This window comes from Amblyomma mixtum, chromosome 6 (assembly GCF_055824585.1).
Source record: "Amblyomma mixtum isolate Tamu chromosome 6, ASM5582458v1, whole genome shotgun sequence".
Taxonomy (NCBI): Eukaryota; Metazoa; Arthropoda; class Arachnida; order Ixodida; family Ixodidae; genus Amblyomma; species Amblyomma mixtum.
This window is the reverse complement of record NC_143017.1, coordinates 90,968,795-90,981,001: the sequence shown is the minus strand read 5'-3', so window position 1 is coordinate 90,981,001 and position 12,207 is coordinate 90,968,795. Positions and strand designations below refer to the sequence as shown.

General features: G+C 44.9%; 1 protein-coding gene across 1 annotated transcript in view; it reads left to right on the top strand.

The window, feature by feature from the left end:
- Positions 1–12,207, top strand: part of LOC149339646 (atrial natriuretic peptide receptor 1-like) — a 98,831-nt gene that overhangs the window by 14,829 nt on the left and 71,795 nt on the right. Inside the window, exons 4-6 of the mRNA XM_089550961.1 lie at positions 2,426–2,592; positions 6,699–6,833; positions 10,280–10,418. Of these exons, the coding sequence (XP_089407087.1) occupies positions 2,426–2,592; positions 6,699–6,833; positions 10,280–10,418 (441 nt within the window). The remainder of the gene's footprint in view (positions 1–2,425; positions 2,593–6,698; positions 6,834–10,279; positions 10,419–12,207) is intronic.

Here is a 12,207-nt window from a genome sequence, read left to right as displayed (position 1 = left end):
AGGCAATACCTTCGGCATCATGTTCCCTTCGTTCTCTCCTTCGCACAGGGAAGGTGAAAATGTCGGCACCGGCAAGGTACCTACTGCTTTTTTTGGATCTTTTATGTAGTTGTCCCACACAATCTTTCGTGTTTTAAGCATTTTCACAATCGACGATAAAAATTATACAAGGTGCATGAGTTAAGACCTGCAGCCACTGGCTAGTATTCTGCGCCATAAAGAAATTATTACATAGAGAAAAAAGTAAACATATATATAGCCCTATCAATTTCCGCGCATCACGTGAACATGCATCACAGTTTAGTACATACCGATAAATATAACAGCGCACAAGTGAGGCCTACGCAAAAATAAAATTTTGACAATGTGTTTTAGGTCTTCTTCTGCAAGAGTGGAGCGGAGTTCTGATGAAAATTTGTTGCGATCGTCAAATAATTTTTTTTCCTTTATCAGAGACCCAATATACTTTGCCTTTTGTTTGATGCTGGTCGCATACTATTCCAAATTTAGACTCCAATAAATTTGAAAGGACGCATCATATAAACAGGATTAACAGGAATTTGGTCACGCTTACCAGCTACAATACTTCTGGTTGTACAAAATGAATAGAGTAAGTATGCGATAGAAAAAAAAAACTTTTTATAATATCCAGTGCATAAGCTAAACAAGAAGATACCAAGTAGTATACTTAAGGATACGTTTTCTTTGCTCATGTAACGAACTCAGTGGAAGTGTTTGTACGTTATAAAACTGCCGATTGCTAAGATGGAGTTCACCGTTTCATGTTCTTAACGAACGTTTCGTGCCGTTAATATATCAATATGTGATGTAGCACTCACTGCGATTCTTTGTGCAGTAATGCGGGCAACTATGAACAAGTGACAAGAAAAATTCGCTCTATAGGAACGTTCAAATAATTAAAAAACTTGAAGCATACAGATTACAGCTTCGCGGAGATAGTATTGGCTTCTTGTCAGGGCAGGTGACTCCCCATATCAAAGGTGTTAGTCAAAAACGAACGAATTCCCAATAACCCGGACACACACCAACTGCACTCAGCGCAGCTATAGCTTACCTCATGGCGTTTTGAGTGAAGGTCTAGCTTCATAAGCGCTTCTGGATATAACCTAAGCAGAAACGCATACGCAACACAAAATGCAAGTGCGAAAAGCTTAGTCAGAGCAAAAAATCAAATGACAAACTGCGGATTGGGTGGCTTAGTTTGTTAAAAAGATGCATAAACCACGTTGTGTTCGTACCACGGCACGCGTCTTCCAAAGCAGAATGCTGATCCATTTTTTTATCATGTTATGTCCCCGATTTTCCGATAAATCTGATGCAGTCTCTCAGATTCCCAAAGTCGTGCTTGATTCACTTTTCAGTGCACACAACCACGGAGTTTGAGTCAAATACTGTGTTATTATTTCTACTTCCAACACAATAATGGCTTCCAACACAATGAGTCCGAATAAGGTACGACGCGTATAATTTTCGAAGCGTTAATAATCAATTTCCTTCAGTGTAAAGGCATTTTAAATGTTTTAAACTCTGGACGACATCATTTCATAACTGTGACAGTCATGTCGCGTGCAAACATTAGCATTTTGCCACAGCGTAAAGCATCATTTGTATTCGATGAAAAGAGTACTGGTCCAAGAGTAAATTGTTGCAGAACTTCCTCCTGTAAGCTTCGGCACAACGATCAGTATCGATGGCGAAAGAATTGCTTTTTGAAGGGCCTAGTAGGAAAAGCTAATGCATTTTCAGAAGAGCGTGTTGTCGGGTAGTTGGTTCTGCATAGTATATAAGTGAAATGCGCAACAACTTAGACAGGACACAGAAAGAAACACATAAAACAGTTCACGAGCGCAACTACCAACTGTTTAATGGGGCGAAACAACGACAGCATCTATGATGCTCAACTTTCATATCTTGATTCGTTTTTATAAAATTGCGGTCTTTGTGATGTGTGTGCCTGCTCTACCTTTACGCATGCGCTGCTTTTCTGTATATATGCTGTCGTTGTTTCGCCCCATTAAACAGTTGGTAGTTGCGCTCGTGAACTGTTGTATGTGTTTCTTTCTGTGTCCTGTCTAAGTTGTTGCGCATTATACTTATATACTAATGCATTTTGAGGGGACTGAACCAAACAGCAATTCGACTTCGGAAAGGGAGCCATGACGTCAAGCTTTGCCGCGCTCGCTTTTATTGATCTGTCGCCACCACTGCACTCAAGTGAAACATTTAAAGCGTTTGCGGTTAATGTTGCACTGTCACTGCAGTTCAGACCGCGATGACAGCACAGAGGACGTTCAAAGTCTGTAGCGTAAAGCAGACGGCTCTCGTGAAATGTGCAGTTTTTCGGGTCACCTGTGACGTCTCACGTGTAATACATGGGTACGCGCGTTTGTGCTTTTCTGCGCAGTGTTCATCATTTTGTGCGATGCGGATGTGGTGAGGAAGACCCTGATCCTTGCCCACGGCCTTGGGATGGGCAACGGAGAATTTGTCTTCATAAACGTGAACCTCATCGAAAGCCAGAGCGAGCAGAGTGGACTGAGCTGGTTCAAACAAAACGACCGGATGAACCGGGTGAGTTGACGACACGGCATTTTTGTTTATACGTCAGAAACGCAGACAAACAAATTGTAATCTGATTTTTCTGTAAAGCAGACAGCGCTCGAATTAGAGTCACGGCTTATGCTTGCAGGTGACTTGGCCTCCTGAAAAAGTTTGAGAGAAAAAAAGAATCAACAGATATAAATAGAATTAAATATAGATAGTTTCCAGTATTTCGACCGCTGTTTCAACAAAGCCAACATGATAAATCACAGTTCGAGTGCTCCTTATGGCGTGCAGACGTCGCACGACACTTCATCGCTTACCGCTGACATCGTGCAACAGCAGCTAACAAGGAAGGCAGGCTCCTTTTCCGATAACGATACCGATGCAGGGAATAAATCTGGGTCACGTTATGCTGCAGTTGGCGTAGAAAGAAACAAATACTATACCTGAGGCTTTTTCGCAGTGTGGTACCATACAAGATTGACTTCTCTTTAAGGACCATCTTTTCAAATATGATCCTGCCTTCGCCCCATCCCTGCGTTTTCGTGAAGAAAAGATACTGTGTCGTTACTGCCTGATCGCAAAGTTTTTACTGCGGTTCCAGCTATGTGGCTGCGGCTTTAGTTATATCCGTATTGATCACCAGGTCCACTCTTCCCGATTTCAAACTTGGTTCGAATACGGATCGAACTAGAATTTTATAAAAAGCCTCAAGCAATCTTTGCGCGCAGCCAACAGGGAATAAGATGCTGGCATTGTTATTACTTTTCATCACCGTCGCAAATGTTGGAGTTATAAGCCTTCTGCAACCAGACACCGTCCGCCGTTCGATATGGCACTCTCCATATTGACGAAACGCAGAACTAAACTGGTCATAATAAACTAAATAAAAAAACCTTAATTCCTTCGCATGCTACGAGCACATGAGGCAAGCGACTTTTCCACTCATCTGTTTAAACGTCTTTCGCTCCCTTCTCACTGTTGCCTGATGCTCTCTTGAGAAAGCTCGATCAAGGCGCTGTGTTATTACGTAACATCCAGGATTAGTTACCAAGTAAAATTTCTGCTGCGCATCCAAGTATTGCAGCAGAAAGATGCAGTAGAAAATTCGTCAAGAGAAAAAAAGAGCGTACAGAGCGTACAGACTTTATCGTCCACTACAGCGGTGGTCCCTCAACAGAAATATTTTAAAAGAGTAAGAAAAATTATAACATCAGCGAGGGTAAAGACCCTTTTTCTTTAAGTTGCCTTCGGGCAAGTTGCCGGTAAAAAGAAAATGAGTGGGGGTTAAGGGCTTGTTTGTATCTTGAGGAGTTGAGTGCTTCGCTTTTCCAGAAATCTTAGTACACTGAGCGCTTTTTTATTGACTGATGGCGAGGCCGCGCTCCTATTCTGGGGTCTGCGGCGGTGAACAATAAAGAAATGCTTGCCGCTAACACCCATAGGGATTAGGCTCCTAGCTTTTGAACCAGATGTGTGTAATTACAACATTTTCTGACCTCTTTGCCAGCACAGCATTTGGGGAAGCCGCATTGTTGTAAGAAATTGTGATGAGCACGCGCGGAATGTGTGCGTCTGCTCTTCAAGGCCACAGATCTTTGCCTTAAGCTCCGGCATTTAATTAATACTTCAGTGTTTCTACGGGGAAGCAATTGCAACGCTAAAGAGAGCGAGAGAGTTCTTCAATAAAAACCGAGACTTCAGCCGGCGTGAATATTCGCTCACTTGCTACTCTGCGCAGGGAAGGAAATAGGGGAACAAAGATGGAAGAAGGATGCTAGAAAAAAGTGCGGTCATTGAAGAGGGTTGCAACGCAATAGTTTACTGCAAGATGACTTCTTTGAACGAAACCGAATTCAAGTTCGGTGCATGTACAGCGGGGTTATCAAGTGTTCATCATCGCCTTCGTCTTAATTTTGACTTTACGAACAGTCTACGATACCTTTTGAAGCGGGCAGACAGTCCGTATTGTGACAACTGCGGCACAATTTAGACTGTCCTTCATGTCCTCTTCGAATTTCCAGAGTACGCCAACGAACGTGCGCACTATGAACAATGCATGTAGTCCGTCATCCAAGTGCCACTCGCAGCGGATTCATTATGAGGTCCTTTAAGCTGCTACAGACAGAAGCGTTGTGCAATGATATTCTTATTTGCCTATTTAGACGCTATTGGTGTTTTATGCAGACTGTAAATAGCAACTCTAACCCCACCAGTAGCCTATTACAACATCAACCTCTGCGGGACTCCTTAAAAACAAAGTGCCCGAGTTGCGTGAGCTAGGGGTACAAGAAGTTTTGTTTTGGTGCCTGATGACGTTCTTCTCCTGATGGAGCAGTTCGGTTCTGTGAAAAGGCTCTCATTTTTGTACTACGAATCTGCTCTCAGCATCTAGCGTCGAGCTTAATGTGTTTATGCCCTTTGGCTGTGTGTCTAAACCAGCTATAATGCAAAAAAAAATCGCTGCTGCGATCTAGTTGCTTGAGCATACAACTAGCGTGCAAGAGGTGCGGGTTCGATCTCCAGTGCCAAAGGGTATACCTGCCGGTTTTTCGAGAGGCGTGGTGCTTGGCTTCTTTGTATTGAAATTCTTGTGAAACGGATGTTTGACCACCACCTCAAGTAGACAACCTACATTAGCGGGAGCATTGCTTGGCCAAGCCAGAATAACAATCAAATAACTTTCCCAATCTAAACTTCCCGACATGCCAGAAAAGAAGCATTGGAAGCACTACCGCTTCCTTTCTCGGGCGACGAATTTCCTTTCTCGTTCGACGAACGCCACTGTCTATGTCTCAGTTCGTTTTAATCGTTATTCTTTAAACCACCGCGGTGGCTGATTGGTTATGGCGCTCGGCTACTGACCCGAAAGACGTAGGTTCGATCCTGGCTGCGGCGGTCGAATTTCTATGGAGTCGAAATTCTAGAGGCCCGTGTACTGTGCGATGTCAGTGCACGTTAAAGAACCCCAGGTGGTCGAAATTTCCGGAGCACTTCACTACGACGTCCCTCATATCCTGAGTCGCTTTGGGACGTCAAGTCCCCATAAACCATAACCATTTTCTATTCTGGGGAGGCGGGAAGCAAGTAAGCTTACTCTCTCCACTAAGGACACTGCTCTCTTTTTGGGAGTGGTGGAAATGGAGCTGGTTGAGTATCCATACTCTACGGAGCCATCAACGGCAGTTGTATCACGGAGTCAGGAACATCCTTCAGATTGACACTGTGAATGAGAACACCCTGAGAGGATAGCACTGAACGAACGACTGCTACGCGCTTGCGCACAGCCGAAAGACGTTCAGCATAATCCTCAAGTGCTTTTTACCGTTCAGTATGTTCACCGCGAAGACCTATACCATCGTTTGTGTGTCTCTAGTTCCATCAGGCAGCTAGATGAGCCTTAACTGGCAAGCCTTATCTGCGCACCTCAGTGCACTGATGCCCATAGCGGTAAACAACATAAGGGTCGGCTCCTGGGAAACATTTTGTTAACAGCCCTGGCTTTGCAAGCTGCACGAAGGGCGGTGAAGAATAGCATGGATCTCTGGAAGCGTTGAGGTTCACTCACACGGTTCAACGACCAGAGGGTCAGCAAGGGGCGTACTCTACTCCATGACGTCAACGTCGCCATTCCGAGTGGCGTAATCATTGCGCGGGTCTCTCTATTTTTGGCAACTCTCGCTCCGTCAAGATTTCTTCCAAAGGCGGGTGACTCTGTCGCATGCCAAACTGTGCCGCTCGTCATGTGGAGCGACCTTCCATTCCAAAACGTTTTCGCTGCTGTAAGTACGTGCAATTCGGCAGCATCAACCGAGGTGCCCAAACGGGATAGGCAGGCTCCCGTTATGGTGATCCACGCAAAGCGGACGTCAGTGCGTGACAACTCTGACCACCTTGCCGAATTTGAGCAAGGAGACTTCGAATAAAAGTTATATGGACTCCCTCAGGGTCCATTAAGCCGTCTCGAATGAGACTAAATGGGATACCATGCGGCTGGAATACGTATCAGGAAAAAGCAATTTCATGTAGTTCATTTCTGTCCGCTGGTTACATATGATGGTATTTAGTCCAAAAATGCCTGAAGAGAAGGCTATTACGAGGCCCAAAAATGTTTTGTTCTTCACTATTTGTAGGTGGCTAAACTGATGTACCAGTCATTGCTGGTGGTTCGTGTGCGAGTTCCCACAACATTGGACTACAGAAATTTCGTGGCCTTACTAATCAAGTATGCAAAGGACAACTACAACTCTGCTATCTACGAGTATGACGTAAGTAAGCAACCTTTCGTCCAGCCCGTCACTGCAAACATGTTTCCTCGTGAAAGTGAAGAAAAATTTAGTTTATCCTCAAAACTCAATCCTTATTGTTAACGAATAATATCGACAACAGCAAAAAAAATGATATGAACACTTAATTACCTCCGGTATCGGCAATGCGATGGCATTATAAGCTATTGATGCTTTACCAGAAATTACGTCACTTCCGGTAAGGTGACGTCAATTCCCTTCAGTCAACGAGCGAATTTTACGAAAAATTGAAAGTTGGTTTTGGAAGAAAGGAAATTAGAGAAAAGGAAATGACGCAGTACCTGTCTTGCATATCTCGGTGGACACCCGAAGCGTGCCGTAAAGGAAGGAATAAAGGAGGGAGTGAGAGAAGAAAGGAAGACAGAGGTCCGAATTTTACGATTAAAACAATTTTTTTTCGACCATGGTTTTAAGGTTTGCCCATAAATAAGCTATCTACGTCAATATATTTCCATCACTTGTGATTTTATGCGGACGGCACCTTGCATAGGGTGAAGCAAGGTGCGCTGTCGCATCGTTAATAGGAAGGTCTTGAGAATGTCTACCACGAACCTTGCGTTACCTTCTCATAACAGCAGCAACAGCACAGGCAAATAGTTCGGGAAACTACAACAAACAAGGAGTGTATCCTTGTTGTACTAAGATTGCATCCACTAATGCCCTCTGTCACCGTCTCGCCTAGAAAAAACCGTCGCCTTTCAGCAGACAAGGTGAGGTTTTTGAGTATTATTTCTCTAATTTTCTTTTACTCAATTTGCTTTTCGCATTGAACTTTTGTTCAGGTGTTTCTGGAAACAACTATCCTGCTTATGAACTACCATACTTCTGCTATTTAAAATTCACTAGCTTATACTAGCAGCGGCTCGGCAGGCGAGTTTAGCAATCCTTCAGCCCGATCTGACAGCAGTTATTTCTGACGGTGGGAGAGCCTTCCATTAAATTCATACTTTTGCATCGAATTTTCAAATACTGCAGCCTGTTTAACGTGGTAGTGGTGCGCTTGAGCCTCATCTATTCAAGAATAAAGTCAAAGGCATTGCCAGCGAACTAGATGCGCTCGCTTTGCCAGTCGGCAGGTTTACAGTCTTTTACAAAAGTAACCAGGCTGCATGTTCTGCTTCTCATTCCTATAGTAGAGCCCTTACGGCTTCCCAAGAGATTAAAAAGTCCTTTGAAAGTAAGGACAGGGGTCCTCCTTACCATACAGAGATTTAGAGCTTGAGGGCTGGCATAGTAGCTTTAAAACATGACTGAGAAGCCAACTGCGCAGCCTTGTTACTTTTGGCAAAGACTGTACCTCCCATCTGTCCGATAGGTTGTACAGCACTCCATGTCGTATTTTGGCAAACTGTGTGAATCTCCCAAAAATTGTGTTATTTTTACATGTTTAGTGCATTACCAACGCTTTACAGCACATTTTGATTATTGTAAGCGCTCATATGAGTTGAATAGCCGCACGCAGGTGAAATTTATTTCAGGTGTTGCTATTCACTGTCCTGAGCATATTTGTTTAGTAGTAATTTGTCGATTGCAACGCTGGCCTTTAGGTGAAGCATAGCACCCACCGTTCTTAATCACAGTCAACCCCATTTTACGGATCAAAATAAGGTCTCCTCATGGCCCATGTTTTCCTTTCTTTTTTGAAAACGTCAAATCGCTGTCTGCAGGAAAAAGCAAAAGTTGGTTGGCATGCTTCAGTTCCTGCGTGGCACTCCAGCGCCATTTCCTCGAGCCTAAAATATCAATGCTTCTCAAACCTTACAATAAAGAATATCGAGGCAACAGAAAGTCTTAGCGGTGCAGTTTGGTTTTTTTTTTTTTTCATTTCGCAGGATGCGATATAAAGGCTTCGAAGGTGTAGCGTAAATTGTTGATGAATACATTCAATTGTCGAGCCCAACACCAAATTTTTTGTCATGTCCGCCTGCGGATGGAAAGAACCGCTCTGGCATCTTCTTATAGAAATAAAAATGAAGTAAACTGAACCTGCCTTTCATTCCAACATTTGTGTAAAGTATTTCCGCAATCTGCACTGCCTCTGTTGTCGAACTCTTGTGCTTATTTATTGCGTAAGAAAAAAAGTATGCAACGGCTGCCAGCAGAGGCAAGAATGGACATCGAGATTGGTGGTTACCATTCCGGCGTACTGGCAGCATTCTAAACCATGAAAGCTAAAGTAGGGTAGTGGAAAGAATGAAAAATAAAGGGGACAGAAGCAATAGCAGACGCAGACAGAAAAGACAACGTCCGCTCTTTCCTCAGCTGTCTGCGTCCCTCCCGTGCATACCCGAAATACCGCGAACGCTATCCTCACCCGGAGCATTCCCTTTTCTCCTTGTCGGTTACCATTCAGTTCCCCATTATCCCTAGCCTTCTATCCCGACTGGCTCGCCTCGAACCAGAGGACAGACCAGATGGCTGTGGTGTCTCTGTCGCAGGACCTCCTCGACGCTCAGTGCGGCGTCATTAGTGATCTATCTCTCGCTAACAGTCTACAATTCGTCCAGTGCTAACTGGAATAAGGATTTAATGAAGGTTTTAAAAGCTGAGGCACTGATCAGAGCGCTCTGCTACCATCACAGCAGTAAGAGAACATTATCCAGCGAAAAAACCGTCGCATTAGCAGTATGCTTCATAAACGAAATCTTCCGCGTTCTCTTGTTACGAGACTAATAGATCGATATACAGGTGTCAGTCTCGAGAACATGGTGTATGTGCTGCAAAATGAGACAAAGAATCTGTATATCAAAATCTGGTGTGCTACAAAACTCGACATAGAGCCCATGTATCAAAATCTGATGAATTAATTGGGCAAAAAGTATAATTTAGCAGACTGTCTCGCAACCTGTGGCAAACAAAACGACTTTTTAACATCACTAAAAACATTACTGTATAGAATAAAACCGCAAATTGAAGAATGGCACCAAAAGCTGACGGCCTACCTCATAGACGGCGCCACCTTCGTCAACTTCTGCAGGTTAGCCACAGTGACAGCCAAGGTTCGAAGCGGAGTGTCTAAATTTGAGTGATCAAAGAGCAGGTAATCTTAGTGGAACTGTAATTCCCGTGTGTGCCTTGGATTTGGAGATCTTATGAAAGCAGAGCGTTTTTCACCGCGCTTCTGTAGACTGGAACGACCTCTCCAACGACATCGCTACCATCACACGTGCCCACCCACATTCGCCGAAGCTGCTAGAGACCGCTTCTTAACATTTGTTCAACTTGATTTTTTGTACCCACCCCATATGTAATACCCCCGGTGGGTCTTCAAGGTATTAAAATGAAATTAAATTAAATTAAATGAAACCACTGCCCCCTCTCTCCCTACCGTGTGTCTTTAGAGATATCAAAACCTTCCTGAACTGCATAATCCCGAAACCAAAATAAGTATATTGTTCTCGTTGCAGATTAATCCTGTTGTGGCGGCTTTCTACGACAGCGTTCTTATGTACGCCTGGTCTCTCAACGAAACCCTAGCCGATGGGGGAGATCCGAGAGATGGAAGAACGTTGGCGCGGAGACTGTGGAACACGACCTTCAAGGCAGGTGAGTGCGCGGTGGGCGGGCCAGGGCCTAACAACGGCCGAAGACTTTAAGCAGGCAGTCACCGCCATGAAATGCGCGTATGAAAGTGCATTACGGAAGCATTACGAAGTAAATCAGCGATCTGCGATTGCATGCAGTAATGTACAGTTTCGGGAAATGCGAACACAGCATTGCGTTGTCCTGGATATAGTTCAATAGACTAAATTTAGACATGCACGAGTATTTTGCAGGCAAGAAGCGCGCTGAAGTTTCTTTTTTCGCCGCCTCAAAAAGAAGTATCCTTCTCGGTCGTGGTTGTGGTGATGGTGTGGTGTTTTATGCAGTGCGTCTGACGGCAGTTTCTCTGCCTGTGTCACCTGAGTGCAACGACCCATAAGACCATCTCCGCCGTTCACTTCGTGAACCATCGGGGTATACATTGTGGGGAACGTCCAGTGGTGCGTCCATTTCCTATGGTGTGGCAGCAGTGTCGCACGCTCGTCACAAAAATGTGAGCCCACTAATACGAAGTGATGTTGCCCGATTGAATGAAATTCAGCCTGGGTGCAGACGCGAAATCGAACCGAAAGCAGAAATGGGAACTTAAAGTACGACTGCTGTGAGGTGCATGCGTTAAGGCTGCGAAACACTGCTTGGGGGGATACCGGCTATACTTCAGGTGGGTTCTTTATGTCACACAGATGCTGACCTAAAAATAATTACAGGAATCGATGCACCGGAACGGGAGTTATTCAGTGAAGAAATTTCAAAATACAAGCAAACCAAACGCTGCCCTCAACTCGATTTTGGCGGGGCTTCCCACTCCTATTTCGCTCTCCCAATGACGGCACCTGGCGCAACCAATCAAAACAGCGAGCCAGAGCACGTCGCGGAAGTTTGTACTCCATTGTTGCCTGCTCTCTGTAACTCGTTCTTGCTGAGACTGGCAGCGTCGTTCCCATGCCAGAGCGCCCCTGGTGGTGTATTAAGCATGAAATGCTTTTAGCCCCCGTTGTCGGCAGTGTGGTGACGTCACGCCGAGGCCGAGAGCCATCATCCGGGCACTGAAATCCACTCATCCGGGCACTGAATTCCACTCATCCGGGCACTGAATTCCAGTCATCCGGGCACTGAATTCCACTCATCCGGGCACTGAAATCCACTCATCCGGGCACTGAATTCCAGTCATCCGGGCTCTGAAACGAGAACATCCGGGCACCGTACGAGACAACGAGATTTAACGAGACTCTCTAAGCCCTCCTACGCGACCGGCATGCAAGCGCCGGTCGGTCTCCAAACGAGACAAAAAATAACTGCTGCCAGTGCCTTCTCAATGTTTATCAAGATATCAGTGGAGCTGTGGGTTTGATAATGCACGGAATTATAATTTCCGATTTCTAATAACGCGTGCAAAAAGCACATAAATGCCACGTTATACTTCGTTGTCATACGTGATCCGGGGGAGAAGCGCTGCGTTCAAAGGGCAAGGCATCGCGCCGAACGGGTGGTGGCGTTCCTCCCTTCCTTTACGGTGCGGTTCGGGTGTCCACCGAGATGGCAGAGAATTACTGCGCCATTTCCTTTCCTCAAAAAACCTTGCGTTCAAATGGCAAGGCATCGCGCTGAACGGGTGGTGGCGTTCCTCCCTTCCTGTACGGTGCGGTTCGGGTGTCCACCGAGATGACATTAGGCCCGTAAACATTTCATGCTTACTCTACTCTCGTTTACGGGAGAGGCAGAGATTTTTTTTATTTTACTTGCTTTGCAGGGCTCTTATCTAAGACAAAAAAGTTGTTTTTGTTGATCTAAT